The following is an 18,127-nucleotide window of genomic DNA, read 5'->3' as shown; positions in this document are numbered from 1 at the left end:
TACAAGGGAGTCACTACTAGGACCGAGAAGGCTGAGTTCAGGCATGTGTTGACTCATGCACCAAATCAGTGGATACCCAATATTCATAACACAAATTAGAATACATCAAAATAATTTCATTCAAGAGGGTGTGCACATTGGTGGAGGTAAACATCTAATGTAGAGATGAACAAATCTTCCTGATAAGCAGTACAGTGTACTACGGATCCTTGGGACACTATCGTTCCTTGGGACAAATGGGAATAGCTCTGGCACCTGTGGGCATAATCACACCAAAATTGATGTATATATTCTTCCATGTATGTAAGACATCCCCCATAAGTTTCAGGCTGAATGATTTAGAATTGCAGGAGGTAGAGATTGAGATACATCAAAAAATGCTCAATTTGGCAATGGGACAACTTTTGTTTGTAAAATACTTATGTCTGATTTAAATTATACACATCAATAGTATTGCAATAGCATACATGACCCATTTTGCTACAACTTTGTCTTTTACATAGAAGGATTTGGATAAAAAGTCATCTCTCCAGACTACAGTTTGTTGGATGAAGCACCAATGGAGCGCAAGTGTGACATCAAATAGAGCTCAGAATGGATTGATCCGGTGAGCCAGAGTGAGCCCAGAAGCCCTGTCACAGGCTGTCACGGATGTCCCAAGGACCCGTAATGGGCCATTTGGGACCTGTCTCAAAGATTAATTTTATTCTACTTCATACCTATGCTTTCCCTCATAATACTTGCATAAACTTAGTTCCAAGATGTCCCAACATCATCTCAAAAAATATCAGACCTCAAAATAAATTTAATGAAGGATTATTCCAGGATTACATTGTCATGTCCCAAGGACCCATAGTACACTGTACATGAGATTTATGAAACTGTGTAATAAGGGAAAGAGCTCTTTCAATACGTCTAACACCATTCCTAACATGCATCAAAAATGATACAATATTTTTACACTTATATCAAACAAGAATATTATGACACTTTACAGCAATGCCTAGTTTGTTGAACCTTCTTGCTTCCTCTATGTCAGCCATTGCAAACACAGACACTTTCTCAAACCTCTGTTCTGGCAGTTGTTGCCCAACAGCCCAATATTCTGAAGGCTCGTCATCAGGGTCATTATCACCAAGCAGTGTATATGAGCCATCCAGTATTGGGTACTGGTGGGTGGCAATGATTTTGAATGTGTGCACCATTCCATCCACATCTTCAACAACTAACTCTCCACATCGATCATGCCCTTCTGCTGATCCTGCTTCCAAACCCTGCACACACCCCTTTTCAATGCAAGGCCCTTCATACCACTCCTCATCCTTCTCATCATCATGCTGAACAGAACCCACACAGTTTGCATCCACTGGCAGAGGCTCTGTCATGACCTGCTCCCATGTTGGTCTCCATTTCTTGCTTCCTCGTCCTGCCTCAGGATACAAAAAGAGGAATTTCACCTGCATACCAGACCACATTGCATTCACCAGTGCTGTCCATGCATCCTCGAGAGACTCACTTTCATGATATGTTGGTATTGTCAGAGGCCATAGAGGGAATGCCAGTCCCGCAACTTTATCAACAGGGTTGGTTGACACTCGCTTCTGCATGTCAGCCAGTGTACTAAAAATATCCTGGCCCCATCTTGGCAAGGTGCGAAATTGTGTCAGTATCTCAATCTTGTACTTTTCATTCTGGTCTATTGGTTCAGCATGCATTGGTCCATCAGGTGTATCCCCGGCAATAATCCTGGCATACCCAACCTCCTGCACTGTCCATGCACGCCTAAACCAACTCCAATCACTGTCCAAGTCACCCTCCTTCAAACTCAAAGGCCGCCCCAATCCACTCAGGTAGATCACCACCTTGTCCTCATCATACACATATCCGATTGTGGGCACATCCAGCCTCCACTCCTCCATACGCAGATCCTCCCATCGCCCACCCACCTGTCTCAAACAAAGCACGTCCAGCCACGTGTACTCATATCCCAGATTCAGCATCTTGATTCTGATCAAGCGGAGGTCCACATCCTTTGGGATGGGCACCGGCCATTCCTTCCCATTGATAGGTGTCAACACGTCAACCCGATCCTTCTCATCCACCCATGCGTGTGATATTGGGCATCCCCATCGGCTGCTGTTAGTGGCCCAGTACGGCACTACGCGATTGCTGTAAAGGTCCCACACACGTCGAGGTGGCAACTTCGGGTCGACAATCCGGTTTCCTTTCAGTGCCTTTTGTCGCCTCTTCCGGTCCTCCTCTTCACGTCTGCGTAGTTCGTCTTGCATGGTGCCATCGTTATAAGTTTCCCATACCCCGCGGAGACGGCCGTATGCAGTGCCAAAGTCGTAGTTTTGTGTGATGCAGTCTTCGAGAAGGGAGGAGACGGATGGTGTATCCAGGGTGTGTGACGCTTGAAGGATGGCGTTGAGTAGATCCAGGATACGTTGAATGCCAATGGAAGCGCAAGGAACATTCGCTAGTGCGGAGGATATCACTTCCCGCCATGGGTCGTCATCATCACCGGGGTATTTCCTTTGCAGAGGAACTTCAACTGACGACTCCACTTTGCCAGTCTCAGTGAAGGCAGAAATGACCTCTTTGCCCTAGGGAGATGCTCGTTCATTGGTATTTCATCCATTCATTTTCACAGGACTTACTGTTTCGATTTTCGATCATACAAGAGATTCATAGTCACCATGATCAGGGACCTTGTCGCCTTTATCGACACTGGGACTAGCGAGCTGGTCCTCTACGGCTACGGTCTGGGTTTCTAAAATAGGGGTGTCTGACAGCGGTTCGGGATGACAGTGGGGCGATGTGTTCAGTGTCACGTCCAAGGCATGATTGATGTCCCCTGAGGTAGAACCAGAATCCTGACGCACCATCGCTGGTTGCGAGTCTGACGGCGCGGATGGGTTGGCATTAGAATTGTGGTTGGGTGTTCTGTCAGGAGGGGCGTCGTTCAATTTCCGTACAGTCAAAAGGGCCGTGCATAAGCGTCTCCACATCGACTTGACATGACTCAAAAGCTTTCGTCCTATTATTTTCAATGTCGTAGTGAGTACTCGAAGCAAAAGTAGATTAATGTTACACACCGTTTCCCATTTTCTCTGTCGAGACGGATACGCATACAAAGTGGTGCGAGACGAAGGTGTGTTGACACGAGGCGGGTGTAAGGACTAGCAGGTAACCCCAGGCTAACCGTGTTTGCAGCGTGGTTGAACTAACGACATCCCGCATCGTCCGGGCCGAAAGAACACGCAGGGATCACACTCCTCGCCGTCCACGACGGGAATTCATACAAGGATTCAACTTGATAATCGATCTCATGGAAATGAAACGCCAGAGACCAAGTTTAGATCTGTCGGGTTTATGGGAATGATGAATTGATTGTAGTATCGAGACACTTGTACCGAGCTGATATGTATCGCTATGCCTTCTATAATCCCATCACTTTTCCTGATCCCAATGAACGCTAAGGAGAGACGTGAGCAACAGCAACTCGCAATACACCAGCAATCTCACCTACATGCATAATCAGAACCGCACCAAAATCCACCCAGCTCCGACAGAAAGAATCCTTTGTTCGTGCAGCGCTCGATATTCTGTACAGTTTGTTAAACAAGGGTTTGCATTGGAGACGAGCAAGACGCACTCTTGAACTACAGCATGCAATTCGCCCAATCTTCACTGAATCCGTACCCGTTTCTTCGTCGAACTTCATAGAACACGCTGGCAGAGAAATCACCCTACGAAAGGTGAACCAGCCGGAGAGGCAGTATACATTGAAGTTGTCAATGCCGGGTTATCGAAAGACATCAACGAGGACGAGAACGAGGTTGAGGTGTGGGAGTCACGATGATCGCAGTTCCCATCAGCCTGTGAATATGTTAGCCACAGCAAGAATGCACGAGTCGTAACTGGATGCCTTGCACCTTTGCTCTATGTATCACAAAAGAAATTGCACCCGATCTCGAATATCCTCGGTATGTCTTGAATACGAGTAGTGTAGGCCTCACGAGCGTTAGCACATGCAAGACGAGATGGTGATGGTGGTTAAAACGGAAGAAGATACGGGCCGGATTTGACCTTCTATTTCGAAGTCGTCGGGTCGGGCTTTTGAATGGCGGCTCCATGCAATCCTACGTACGTCGTCTTCACATTAGCTTTGTGACTTCTGAGAAGCGACCTCAGGGTGCGTAACTCAAAACGACCCCGTGTTCAAGAAGCGAGCCAATTTCAGCATCGATATTACCAAAGAACGCGCGATTTCACTCTGTATTGACGGACTCGTTGTATGTTCCGCCTCAAAAATATATTCTCAAATAACCTCTTGCAGCGTATGGTCGGTATAAACCAGATGCCAAACATAACTTCACCCTCGAAGTCACTCTCAAGTTCGCTGACCGCGCAGCAGTCAGTATTCATGTGCTGATCTCTCTGATACGCATGGTAATAACGGCATCCTCGTTTTCTCGTTTCTTGTCCGATTAACGAAACAGGTGCGCCCGGAGGAGCACCCAGTACCAGTCTGCCAATGGAAAACAAAGCATGCACTACTAACTGGAATGTTTTCATCATTAAAATACGAAAATACGAAAAAATGGAACTGCCAGCTTACCTGTTCGCAACATTAAAGATTCCTCCGGGAATATTAAATCGTAGACACCTCGCGAGATCGATACATTCGTAGTTTCAGAGGGTATTATGCTACGAAACTGACATCAGCCGCATTCGACAAATTGGGGAGAAAGAACTGACTGCAACCAGCCAGTTCATCGATTGCGGGTGCGATTATCATTCGGGCGCCTAAGTGAAGCCTCGAGGTACTTCTCTCCATGGTTCCCATACTGTTGCGACCTCGTTTCTACTCACTCTGAATGGATCCCACGACCGATACGTCACCCTGATGGACAAGCCATAAAGACAATGCACGAAGTCGACGTTGCGATAGCAGGGACAGGGACAAGGGCTATTGTTCAGAGAATGGGAAGAACATTGTCTATTGACTAGACTTAAGTACAGACCTGAGAGGAATGAGAAGGGCGTACATCATCCGAAATCCACCTGTGACATCAACGTAGGAAGCAATGGGCCATAAGACGATGCCGAGGAGCGTAAGTATCGAGTGGATGCCAGCACACTTTACCGATAATCACAGCATTACAGCCGTTTGCATACAGCTTGACAGTCAGGGGCATTTTCATGGATGAAGAAAGAAGGTTCGGACTTCGTCATAAACCGTGTCTTGGGAGCTTCGAGCGCACAAAGGGGCCACCGAGATCGCCGAAATAGCCATAAACCAGCCACTAGTGCGTCTTAAAGTCCCTAAACCAAGGTTTATGACGAAGTCAGAATCACTCTCTTCTCTCGCGTAAAACACATGCAACTGTCAAGCTCTATGCAAACAGCTGTAATACAGATAAATCTGTTAAATCGATTCAGATCACAAATTCACGGATGCAAAATGATAGACGAACCTAGTCTATAGTCCTTCCAATAAGCCTCTGTGCGTTAGAGTATCGAGACAATCGAACCATCGAACTTTGAAGATGATTTTCCGATCGTCGTCGTAGGTACTGGACATGATGGTCTCAGGCGCCTCTTATGATGGGCGTGCGAGCCCTGAATGGGACGCGAAACTACAGAAGGATAAGAAGAGTGAGTCGTCTGATGTGGACGAAGAAGCTCACCTGATGCTTGTTCGCCAGCTTCGGCGAATGTGATAAGAGAAGAGGATCAGAGCTGGAGAGAGCTGTGAACGAATAGTAATGAGGAACGGATTACCGGGTAATTGGAACCCCATACGCACCGTGTCAGCGTAAAGCTCTTAGCTTTCTGGCATGATCCATCAGAGGACCAAGTGCCGCAGTCGTACGAGTCCATTTGAGAGATTTGAATACCAGGCTGTAAGGAAGATTTCAGGACAAAGCGAGCGAGGGAGACGGTGATGCTCAAGGTGGAAAGTGTACCACAACTTCATTCAGCCTGGCTAGCAGCAGCTCCTACTTTCCAAAGCCTCGTTTACTATCACTTGAGCGGGTTCCTGTTTGTTACATCACGAAAAAGACCTGTGAAATAAGGTGAGCATCATAACAACGGCATGGAACTGCCGGCATACCTCGCCAAGAGTTCGTCAGAGTTGGGCATCCGAAAGATGTCGTGAAAGACAGCCAGGATATTCTCGTAATATCAGTCTAGTCGTCGTAAAGCTAGACACGACCATCTGTTCCTGTGTGAATTAGTTGGTCCGATTCGTTGAAAAGACATAGCGAGGACGAACAAGTATTGGTGGCGAATTCTTTGGTTGTTCTTGTTGAAGAGAAGCACCTCATCATACCTACCCGGCGCGACTCCCATCTCACAGAAGCTTGATGATCGATGAGAACGGGAGTACACGCAATTAGATTCTGTGCCGTCTTGAGTTAGACGCCCATTGTTCATAGCACCATTACGTGTACTACCTGTAAACGCAGGTGTGAAAGAAGCTCCGTTACAATCGAGGGATGTACATGGTCCGAGATTAGGATAAAGAGGGTCTGTCAAATGAACATTAGTCGAGGGGAGAGCATTATCAGAGGAACGTACCCCAGTAAGTCTTGCTCATTGATATTATCGGACTAGTCCATAGGTAAGGACTCCCCGTACGTCCTCACATCATGAATGATCACGGCCCAATGCATCGAAAAAGTGTTATCGTTCGCGAGGTATATTTACCTTGCCGGTGGACGTCTGAGAATGAAAGTACCAGTTTTTCACAGGCTCGCACGCGTTTCCACCACCATGCTAGGCGAGGAACTACAGCCTATCCCGACTTAATGAAACCAGATTTAATCCGGACAATGGAAGAAGAGTCGTCAAACGTTCGCAGACAGAGCCTGAGATGGGTGTTAAGATCATCAACGTCCGTTGCCGAGGTGATAACGGGGTGTGAGACCGAGAGTGGTGGAGTGAACCACAAGGAAGAATATGCACGTAAAATATCCGGGTACTTCGGTGAAGACAAATCGTTCAAGGAGTTGGTTTGGTACATCTGAGCTGGGTAGGTTTTTACATGCAGACTCTGATGGTCGACTCTTGATTGGCATCGTCGAGGAGGGTGATAAGCAGTGTAGAGTCAATGACGGCCTATCATAAGTGGCAGGAGAAGGGAAACGGGCTAAACAATGTGTCGTAGAGTTGGCTAATGCTTAAAGCGTGTAGGCGATGTGCCCGGAGAGAGGAAAGCAGAGTTGAGAAGACGTGAAAGTCGAGCTTCTCAAGGGCAAGGTTTCGCGGGATACGGCCTTCGAATGCCGGAGCGGTGTACAAACAGCCCATGAGCATTTGTTATGATCAAGCTAGTTAGTACGTCGCGTAGATAACGGTAGTGATTTGTAACTGGCTTCGAGATCAAAATATATGGGTTTTCCACCAAAAGGAATCCGAATAGTCGAAGAAAAGCGTTCAGCGTATTCTTCTAGGGCTCAGCAAGCGTTTAGCGTAACTGAATAAGTAGGAATAGACAAGCGTTCAGCGTAGTCTTCCCAAACTTAGGTTCACTCAAGTGAGGATAATTCGGAATGAAAATTGGAATGAATTCTTGTAGCTACTCAATGCCTTGTATATAGGCTACATTTTCGTTATCTAGAGTATTCTAGAGAGATAAAGACTACGCAAGAAAGAGAGAGAAACGTGTAGAAGATATATTACTGCGAGAACATTCTTGATGGACGAGCAGGCCGATGGCCGAGAAAGGAGGTACGGACTCTAAGTATAGATATCCATAACAGCATTGTACACCACAGCTTCAGCATATATCCAATAAGGACACGCTATGTCGAACACACTGCACTAGATGTGATTGTTGAACGACGCGGAGCCTAGTTCCAACTTGTGGAATAGCAACAGGTGCGCTTCCTGCGGAAAGAGGTAGATCGGCGCACAAAGAGTGATAGTTTGTTCGAGTATGACGGGATGTCGACTTGTGTGTTAGGCAGGCGATTTAAGATTCGAGCCGATGGATGTCTTCCAGTCGACATTGGACAAGGATGCTTGAGTTTTGCATCTGCCGTCATGTTTTTATCGATAGAGCTGGGCGAACAAGTTACGAAAGGGAGGTGATATCGACGTTAGAGACATAGGAGGATATTTTGGTGGCATCGTGAATACCTGAAGAGGAGTTAGCTGGTTCGTTACCAATTCCTGGGAACGTACGATTGGAAAACCGGTGTCATGTAGTTTTTGAACAAATGAAGCAGTACGCGTTCCTAGCACCTGCCAGTGATCTATCAACTCATCAGCGATTGAACGTCGGAAAAGTCATAAATCTTACAGTCTAAGTCCCATTGTGCAGGAGAAATGAACGTTTGAACGGCCGAAAAACGGCGGTGAAGAAAGGTGTTCGTTGGTTAACTCCACTAGGCGTGGCTACCGATTCATGGCTGGATTATAACACAATGATTAGGACTCTTGGTCAAATTCTGCTGAATTCACGTCGAGACGGGTGCTTGTCATGCTGCAAGAATAGTATCAGTCACGTAAAACCAACGACCCGACAAACAAAGACGTACTTCTTCCATGCCATCCTTCGTTTGCGTTCTGGATACCGCTAACACGTCCATCCCTACAGCAGAGCTCGAGCGTCACGTCAGAACATGAAAGACCACTCTGGACTTGACGAAACGATGGGACGGTGTGGGTGAAGAGGGTGTGTTGGCAGTGCGCACTGAGGACTAGGTGCGTGAATTCCCCAAGGCGTGGAAAGCGGATGGTCTTGCGTGCGATACGTGGGAACCTGCTATGCAAGGGAATTCTTGCCTACCCTCGTAGTCTTCCTTGCGTACTCCCAACTAGACAGAAAGATATATGTCGATTCAGGTAAATTTTTGAGGTCCACTCCGCTCGGAGTGCCATGGAGGCCAACGTATTCGTGTTTAATGTTGAAAGAAAGCCGGTCGAGAGGTGGAGCACAAGAAACTTGATCGTGGTAGATTCGCCTACCAGCTACCAGGATTCGTCCAGCTCATAAAACGGTTGTCATTCTTCAAGAGGGCATGGACGCAAGAAGGCAAAAAGGAAAGAAGCGCGCTTTGTTTGCTTCTTTGGTGCCAAACAATCCCGGCGCGTAGCGGGCCCGTGCATGCCCGGTGTCTGGGGTACCCGCCAAGATCAGGCGTTTTCTCGTAACCTTAATTGTGCTTCTCCGCTTGACTGGATCATCTCACTTTCTCAATACCTCTGCATCACTCCTCGTCTTGCGCTCTTCTCAAATCCTTCTGTCGAGAGCTTTTGATCAAGAACCGCAAAACGACATCCAACCGAGTACTCCACCACTCGGACACGCTTTCCATGGTAGGTTATGGTTTTCAAACATTTCTCGCCCTCAAAGCTTTGTGACCTATAAGGTCGTGATCAAGCGAAGGACAATTCTCATTGCTGGCGGAGGTTTGGCATACGGGAGTTCTGGGGTGCGTATGTAATAATGCTGGTTGTGTTTCGTCTGTTTACCCTATTCTCGGACAGTCGCACACAACACCTTGGATTCGGAAGCAATGATCAAGACACGACTACAATACGCAGATCCCTTGATTACAGCCATCCGACTTTCGTATGCAGAATTTCTTCATCAGCCAGAGTCCATCTAGCATGGAGAACCAGGTGCGTGTACCCTCACTCCACCTTTGGATGCGCTTTACCTGAAAGGCCTTACCTTACCTACATCTTCAGGATTCGGGCGGTTGTCGTGCAGCCACCTATGGATATCCTCAATGGACAATTGCGTTGTTGGAGATAACATCAGCGTTGCCAATTTTTCCCTGCTTACCCCCTGTTTTAGGATCGCGTATGTGCCACGAACCTAGTAGGTGCTCAATCTGGCTTCCGAGTATTCTCTTTTATTGACATTATTGTGTATCTATTAGGACGATCTTATCTTTCAGACTTCGTCATTTCTTTGGTGGGCAATACGAACAACCGAAGTCCGTTTGAGACGGGTAGGAGGGAGGGAGTGGTGCACTGGTGCACTGTCACAGTACCGAGCTAGCTTAGAGGTTGGTGTATGGCTTATCGCTCTTTGTTTATCGTGTTGACTTCATTGATCTGTTGCAGATGCTCAACGTCGAGGAAGACGTGACTTGCAGCCAAGGTCGTTTTTATTCCGCTGGGTTACACGGAGAAGACACGAGAACTCTCTGAATACAAAGATTTTGATAAGCAAAGTCGGCTCGAGTACGTTCCTTTCGATAACTCTCTTCATTCGACTGACTTCCTTTCCACAGACCCTCTTCCTCCTGCTCTCCGACTATACAGCGTCTACCATTCAGTGCCATTCGTCCTTTGGTGCGCTAGCGACGGGCATCAAATCAAGCACGGGATCGCTCATTACTTCCGAACAAGATCAACCGTGTTGTACGGCGCATCATCTATTGCGGTGGCTTCGGAGAGATGTGAACTTGCCGGGTATAATGAGGAGATTTGGTTTAATAGGTCGATAATGGTTCGTCCTCGCCATTCCTGTTCGTCGACAAACAATGTATATTAACATGGTATTTCTACCTGCTAGAAAATCATTGCTGAAATTTGCACGCCTTCTGAATTTAACAGTCTCTTTTTCCCGCCTTTGTTTCTTCGAGCCCGTTCTCGAAGATAATCGATTTTTTTTGTTTGGCGATACTGTGTGAGAATCAGAGTAATATGGCTGGCGTTTCAGAATATTTACTTGGAACAATGGTGATGATCTGATGGCCAGAATTTGAGCTGGGAATCTATTGCAAACTCGACAAATTTACAGGAGTGAACAAATGGGATACGCCTTGTACGTTCATCATTGTGAAGGAACGAGAAGGTGAATTGAATTGTGATCTCCGTGTATCGGCGTTCCCCATAGCCCGATCAGCATCGGGAATTCAAACGTTAGCTTGTAACAGCTTCTTGTCTCAACACAAACAACTCTTCGTTCTTCAGGCTTCACCTCCTTGAATGTATATCTGTCTGTCTGAGCCTGAGAAATGGGAAATAGTAGGTACTGTTCATCTACTGTCGCTTTGAGTACTCAGCCAGATGACATTAGCGCCATCAAAAATTAAATGCCAATCGCTTTTCAATGGCATCAAGTCGCTTTGGAAACGATTATACTCCGTATTTTCGACCGCACAGACAACATCCAGTTCATTTTCTGATGTGACATCCGAAGTTGACCGGAATCACGATACCATCGCATCGTCCGAGTCTGAAGAGGCAATACTATATCCAAATCGCAGTTCTACTACAGCAGAATCTGGTTCCGTCTAGATCGTATCCAGCCTCTTCCACAGATTTATCGATTTTGATGCCTGAGGTGACCTCGCTCGAAACTGGAGGTTGGAGGGATGGCTTCTCCGATTGCGCTGACAGTGAATTTCAAGTCCTAGCCAAAATGATGGTGGTAAGTCAGTTGGAAATCAATCTGGGAAGAATAATGTGCTGATATGGTGGATCTCAAGTGTTATGAAGTCATCACATCATTCACTGAGACTGGCCGAGCGGAATTGACCATCAAGGTTCCACTGCAGTGGGTCTACACTGGTCAAAAGCCTGTTATACCATCCTCTCTCGCTGACACTCCCTGCGCTACCCTCGGCATTCAAGGTATCTTGATTCAACTCAACACCTACCTCGGAATGTCACATACCCTCAATACTCTGTGTCTCTCCTCCCTTCTTGAAGAATACATCAAGAACAACTATGATTTTGGCACAGCATATGGCCATCTCTGCATGGTATGGAAGACCAATAATCCCAGCACCATTCAAGATGAACTACACAAACGTGAAAAGAGGGACCAGGAGAGATGACAAAATGCATTGGTAGGAAACCAGATTGTGCACCTGTGGTTACAACTAGTGTTGCTGCGGCTCAGCTTATCTCAGCTTAATGCCAAAGTCGGTTTTGAGCTGTTTGAGTGCACCAAAGTTCAAAATGACAGGCATTTTGATGTTTTTATTCACTCACAAGACTTATTGGTATTATCAGAAGCTGCATTTTTGTTCCTCCTACCCTTCTATCCTCAGCGGCTCAAAACTGACTTTGGCGTTAAGCTGAGATAAGCTAAGCCATGGCAACACTAGTTACAACCTTGACGTGTTTGGGACCTTTACAGTAATCATGTAGTGCCATGGTGGGTTGTCGACTTGAAGCCATGGCAATTACCAAACCCAATATCACATGCTTGGATGGATGAGAAGGATCATATCAATGTGTGGACCCCTATCAATGGGAAGGAATGGCCCGTGCCCATCCCAAAGGATGTGGACCTCTGCTCGATCAGGATTGAGATGCTGAATCTGGGATTGGAGTAAACATGGCTGGATGTGCTCTGTTTGAGACAGAAAGATGGGCTAAGGGAGGATCTGCATGTAGAGGAGTGGAAGCTGGATGTGCCCACAATTGGAAGGGTGTATGCATGGGCCAGGGTGGCAATCTACCTGAGTGGGTTGGGGAAGCCTTTGAGACTGAAGGAGGGTGACTTGGATAGTGATCAGAGTTGGTTTAGGCATGCATGGACACTGCAGGAGGTCAGGCCCTTTGACAGGACCATCACTGGGGATACACCTGATGGACCAATGCATGCCAAACCAATTGATGAGGATGGCAACTATGAGACAGAGATACTGACACAATTTCACATGCACCTGAACTCCTTTTCAACAGAGCCCAGGAATATTTTTAGTGTACTGGCAGATATGCAGAACTGTGTCAACCAACTCTGTGGACAAAGTTGCAGGACTGGCATTTCCTCTGAGGCCCCAGACAATACCAGCATACCATGAGAGTGGGTCTCTTGAGGATGCATGGACAGCACTAGTGAATACAATGTGCTCTGATATGCAGGCTAAATTGCTCTTTTTGTATCCTGAAGTAGGACAAGGATGCAAGAAATGGAGACCAACATGGGAGCAGGTCATGACAGACCCTCTGCCAAAGGATGTTGGCTGTCTTGGGTATGTTGAGTATGATGATGAGAAGGATGAGGACTGGTATGAAGGCTCTTGCATTGAAAAGGGGCTTGTGCAGGGTTCTGGTGCAGGATCCACAGAAGGGGGTGTTCAACATGGAGAGTTAGTTGTTGAAGATGCAAAAGGAATGCTGCACATATTCAAAATCATTGCTGCCCACCAGTACCTGATACCTGAAGACTCATATACACTGCTTGGTGATACTGAGCCTCCAAAATGTTGGGCTGTTGGCCAACGATTACCAGAAGCAAGATTTGAGAAAGTGTCAGTGTTTGAAATCACTGACAGAGAGGAAGCAAGAAGGCTGGAGGACCTAGGTATTGCTGTAAAGTCTTGTAACATTCTTGTTTGATCTAAGTGCAAAAATATTGTATCATTTTTGAGGCATGTTAGTAATAATGTTAGATGTATTGAAAGAGCTCTTTTACAAGTCCAAGTTTACAAGGATTCATTCTTTTATGGCAGATTTCTGGCCTTGGAACCTTACTTTTAAGAATGACATCTGATTTCAACAGTGACAAATTGCTGTAGTGGTGACTTCACACTGGCCGCTGATTCTTCCCTTTTTTTCAGCAAATGCTGCTTTCTCATGGCATCTTGTAAGCCACCAACTTGACAAATAATGTCAAACAAAGGGCTTGTCACTCATGTTCAGTGATTCAAGCACAATTGTAGGCACTGTGGTCTGAGTGAGTTGAATGGATTCTTAGGTAGTTGCAAAGTTGGAGCTAGAGTTGGGTAGATTATACCTTAGCTGAAGCTGGGGCTTAAGGCCACAGCTGAGGCTGCTTAAATACATGTTCACTATGCTAATAATAGTACACTACAATGAGTAAATGGTATGGTATCCATGCATGAAACAACAAAAGAAACCAGGTGTCTGTGTGTTGCTATTACAGTTTTCTCTTTGTCTTATCTTATCTTCATCTTATCTTACTGCCAGGACTCTTTGTAATAATCCTTACTTATCACCATGCTGCTACCGAGCTACCTCTGGCACTTATACTGTGACTTGTTGTTCTTTTTGTTTCATGCATGGATACCAGGTTCTTTACTCATTGTAATGTACTATTATTAGCATAGCCTACCATGTATTTAAGAAGCCTCAGCTGTGGCCTTAAGCCCCAGCTTCAGCTAAAGTTATACACTTCCCAACTTTACTTGAACTCCCTGCCTCATGACTAAGAGTTTCTCGCCAGCTGTCCACAATGACATTGCTACACTTGTACAGGTTCACTGAACATGAGTGACTGACCTGTGTTTGACATTGTTTATAGAGTTGGTGTGTAACAGTTGCAGTATAGTGCCAGAGGTTGCTCAGTATAGGCATTGAAGAGGTTGGCTGTGGGCACCTGTGGAACAGTGAGTGGGCTAAAAGGTGAACCTCAAAAACCCACACACACACTCACACAACTACACAAACTACAAACACCCTTGTAAGTTCTAGGGGGAGCGATTATTTCTAATGTGATCTGACTATACTTCAATATCTCGAAGAGTTTCTCTTATTCTCAATGCTCTTAGCGAAGCTAAGCTTTCTCTAATGAATCCCTAAGTCTAGGAACTTTTACAGGAAGGTTGTTCACTGGTGCAATGCAACCTTCAAGGCAGATTTGAGTTATAATACACAAGGGACACTGATCCCAACAGAAACAGAGGCAATACACACTGAAAATTTAGTGAGCTCGCTAAAAGAACACCACAGGCAAGCACTGACTTAGCCTGCTCACTACACAACTGTGTGTAGGGGTCCTCCAACTAACTCCAACAGATGATCTCGACTCAAGAACACTTCAGAAGCACTCAGAAACAGATAAAGAAATGGAACTTCGAACAGAACAGACATGGAACAGACTGAAACAGAACAGAACATAACACAGATTTCCACTTCAAAACATACTCTGAATGGACTTATCAACACTCAACAGAACAGAACAGCTTCACTGATTCTTATTCTCTCAGAACTAAGTGCATAAAAGTCTTTCTCAAGGGTATCTCGTATTTCTCTGAGTGAGCTCACTAACTCTATGCAAAGCTTGAAGTCACAAACTGATCCTTTGTCACAGCACTGCCTTCAACACGTGCACTGGAACTTGGGGGCTCAAAACTTGGGGTTTTCCATCCATTTCACTGGGTGTCGGAGGTCCCAAAAGGAGAAAAAGAATAAAAAAAGAAAGATTTCGCATGCCAAAATGGGCGACCACCGATGTTTGTTTGTTCATGTTATATTTAAGAGACAACACTGATCGCCATTCATTTGCCTCACTCTCTGCCTCGACATACACTAATTCAAGCACGGGGGGCCGTGCATTTTTTCCCTCCATCGACGCCCCGACATTCATCCAGTCTCCCGCACCATCGGCAAGGTACAGTGCATGCAATCTGACACCACAAAATGTCATTACCTCCAGGGGAAGTCTCATTGCGGCAGCATCGACAGCTATGGATATTATGGCGTTTCCTCTCCTCTGTGGGTACGGTACATCTTCTCTTGCTCTCTCTTTCCATGTCCATGTGCTGATGGCTGCTGGAACTGCTGTTTCTAACAACTATGGACAGGGAATCCGATTGAGGCTCGCCCAGTGGCTGATTTTGGGCCGGTTCAGTATGGGATGCAGGAATTGGATGAGGACTTGTAGGAAGCTCATCAAATGTAGCAGGGATAGGTGCAGGGGATGGAGTGGATCGAGGTGTGCCACCGCTTGTGGGATGGGTGGATATCAGTGTATCAGTAAATCAGGAAGAATGCGAAGCAGTGGGAGCTGTCAAAATTGACAAATTCAGAGGGAGTGACTGTTCTGAATCTATTTCAACCACATCTTGACTTGGATGAGTGAATGACACATCTCCAGCCAAATAATCTGGGAATGGAAGATCTGCAGCTGCAAATACTTCACTGCTGCGATGTACTTCTTCAAGCCCATCAGACATCAAGTCCACCATTGCTCGGATATTGTTTGCTTTCTCCCATGATTTTGAATATGCAGCCAGGACCTCCGGAGAGACATAAACATGCTCAGTTCCATCTGCTGTCCGGTTCCATTCCCAAGCAAATGCTTCATAATCAACTCTGCCTTTGCCATCAGCACTTGCATTCACAGAGAAAATGCGTATCTGAGCAAAGAAGTAGCAGCAAGCTTCTTGAATGGTTGGAGGAAGAACAGGCAGAGCTAAGCCCTGTCGCTGTCGCAGCCAGTTGTTACTCACGTTGAGTTTATATGCCTTGGCAGACCTTGTGCGAGTCGTCAATAGCCAGCTGGTCTGGTTCAAGTAAAGATGTATGCTGGTTGGTATCAGCTTCATCCCGTTCAATGGCTTTACTTAGCATGGCAGTAAGATAGCGTTCACCAGGAATGAAGCCACCATAGCCATCTACATCACTGAAATTTCTGATCAAAGGGACTTTCATAGAGGCGTCAAAGTAATTGCGCAAATCAGCATTGGCTGATTCTCGAGTCTGAAGCTGCTTGAAGATTGACTCTAAATACTGGAGCTGTATTACATTGAATCGACAGGTGTGCATTTCGAACAGTAGTGAGTGAACACTGGATGGTCTCATCTTATGCTGATTGCCAACATGGAGAGTACTGACAATGTTGGATGACAGGCCTATTTTGTGGGAGAGCACAGCAGGAAAAGCCATATGCACATACGGGGGTAATGAGTTTAGAAGATGCTGGCTCCACCCGTGGAAATGTGAGTGGCAGTCCTGCTGGCAATAATATGCCCATGTACATGTGATGATGTAGAATGAATCTTCGAGGTCTATGACATGACGAGGTGGCAGCACGCCATTCTTTTCAAGTGGTTTTCCGCATTGGGGACAAGATAATACATTGACAAAGAAATGTACAAGCCAAAGCAAGACACGTAGGCGGAAGAGAAGGGTGGGCTCAAACCGATGCACAGAGAGAGACATGACAGATTCCGGAGAACGGATCCAGAGCATTGGCAGGGCATAAGGTTTAGACTCTGTGAATGTTGGCGGTGCAAGCAGGATCTTGCCGCCATTTTTATTGTGGATAAGCGGGTGTATAACTGTAGCAAAGTACCGGTACAGCCAGTCTTGCATATATTTTGGCTTATCGAACCATGCTAGTGAAAAATGTCTCAATGTTTTTTACAAGGAAACTTCGAAGGTGTGACATACCTCCAGGTTTGTCATTTGCATTATGTCTTTGTGCCGCTGGCTCATCCCCGGTATTGCGACTGATGCGTGGTGTCTCAGCTTTGTTTTGGGAGTCCAAGTGCTCATCCTTGTCACTCGCCGCATCAGAGAGGGGTCCTGCAAGTGGATTAAAGAATGGTTCTATAGGAAAATATGAGTATCTCATGTTGCAATGAAAAAGAATGGTTCGTACAGCTAAGCGGATGATTCGCAGCCTCCTGCAGGTCTACAAGACATTTCTTGCAGGTGTCTGCTTCTGCTTTCAATTGCTTGAGCTCTGCATTAAGAGGCAGCCAGAAAATCAGGAAAAACTCCGAAATTGAAAGGAGAATCAACTTACTGGCTATGACATTGCTTTCAGCCTTATCTAGCCTCCTCAAAAACTCCTCCGAGTACTCCTCATCATTAAATTCGTATTTGTCGTTGGCATCTGAGTCTACAGATGTTGCATACAGTGAGTAGAATATCTGAACTCTAGAATGAGACATACTGACCATTTTCCTCCTGGGATAGAATATCTCATGGCTTTGGTGGCCATCCTCTCCTTGGAGCATTGTCTGGTCTTGGTCCATCCTTCACACCGCTTGGACATGCCATGCTGCAGGAGACAGAGCTTGAAAAATGAAAAATGCGAGCTATTTATGAAAAGAAGTTCTTTCAGCATGTATACCCACATTATATCACAAAAAGAACATACCAGACTGACACAAACACATCACTATGATAGTAGCAACTAAGCAACGTGACTAGGGACAGAATACGTGACAGGAGTAGAGAAAGAACAGTCACACAGGTGAAACTCGGGATGATGGCAGATAACTATAGGGGCTGATGGCAGATAACTTTGGCAGGGAATTGCGTCTTGAGTGAATAGCGTTATCCTCATCGCGTTTTGAGCCACAAATTTTTACTGCATGGTTTATATGAATATATTCAATTTATATATACAAGACTTATGAGGGTCAATGAAGAAATGACCTCA

General features: G+C 45.9%; 3 protein-coding genes across 3 annotated transcripts; 1 reads left to right on the top strand and 2 right to left on the bottom strand.

Annotated features, from left to right (window-relative positions):
• Positions 1–968: 968 nt before the first annotated feature.
• EV420DRAFT_1312942 (uncharacterized protein) lies at positions 969–2,444 on the bottom strand (the record flags this gene model as incomplete). Its single annotated transcript, XM_060468604.1, has 1 exon — positions 969–2,444. The coding sequence occupies exon 1, from the start codon at positions 2,286–2,288 to the stop codon at positions 969–971; it is 1,320 nt and encodes a 439-aa protein (XP_060326806.1). The 5' UTR covers positions 2,289–2,444.
• Positions 2,445–10,909: 8,465 nt separating this feature from the next.
• On the top strand, positions 10,910–13,691 carry EV420DRAFT_1750784 (uncharacterized protein). Its single transcript, XM_060480342.1, has 7 exons — positions 10,910–11,001; positions 11,054–11,407; positions 11,466–11,790; positions 12,133–12,316; positions 12,347–12,536; positions 12,673–13,294; positions 13,383–13,691. Exons 2-7 carry the CDS (start codon positions 11,312–11,314, stop codon positions 13,481–13,483), a joined length of 1,518 nt encoding a protein of 505 aa, XP_060326805.1. The 5' UTR covers positions 10,910–11,001; positions 11,054–11,311; the 3' UTR covers positions 13,484–13,691.
• A 3,582-nt stretch (positions 13,692–17,273) lies between these two features.
• EV420DRAFT_1483282 (uncharacterized protein) lies at positions 17,274–17,717 on the bottom strand (the record flags this gene model as incomplete). Its single annotated transcript, XM_060469955.1, has 3 exons — positions 17,274–17,422; positions 17,486–17,581; positions 17,636–17,717. 3 exons carry the CDS (start codon positions 17,715–17,717, stop codon positions 17,274–17,276), a joined length of 327 nt encoding a protein of 108 aa, XP_060326804.1.
• Positions 17,718–18,127: the final 410 nt, after the last annotated feature.

This window comes from Desarmillaria tabescens, assembly GCF_030435595.1.
Source record: "Desarmillaria tabescens strain CCBAS 213 chromosome Unknown EV420scaffold_39, whole genome shotgun sequence".
Lineage (NCBI taxonomy): Eukaryota > Fungi > Basidiomycota > Agaricomycetes > Agaricales > Physalacriaceae > Desarmillaria > Desarmillaria tabescens.
The sequence above is the reverse complement of the archived record's forward strand: the minus strand, read 5'-3'. Positions and strand labels throughout refer to the sequence as shown.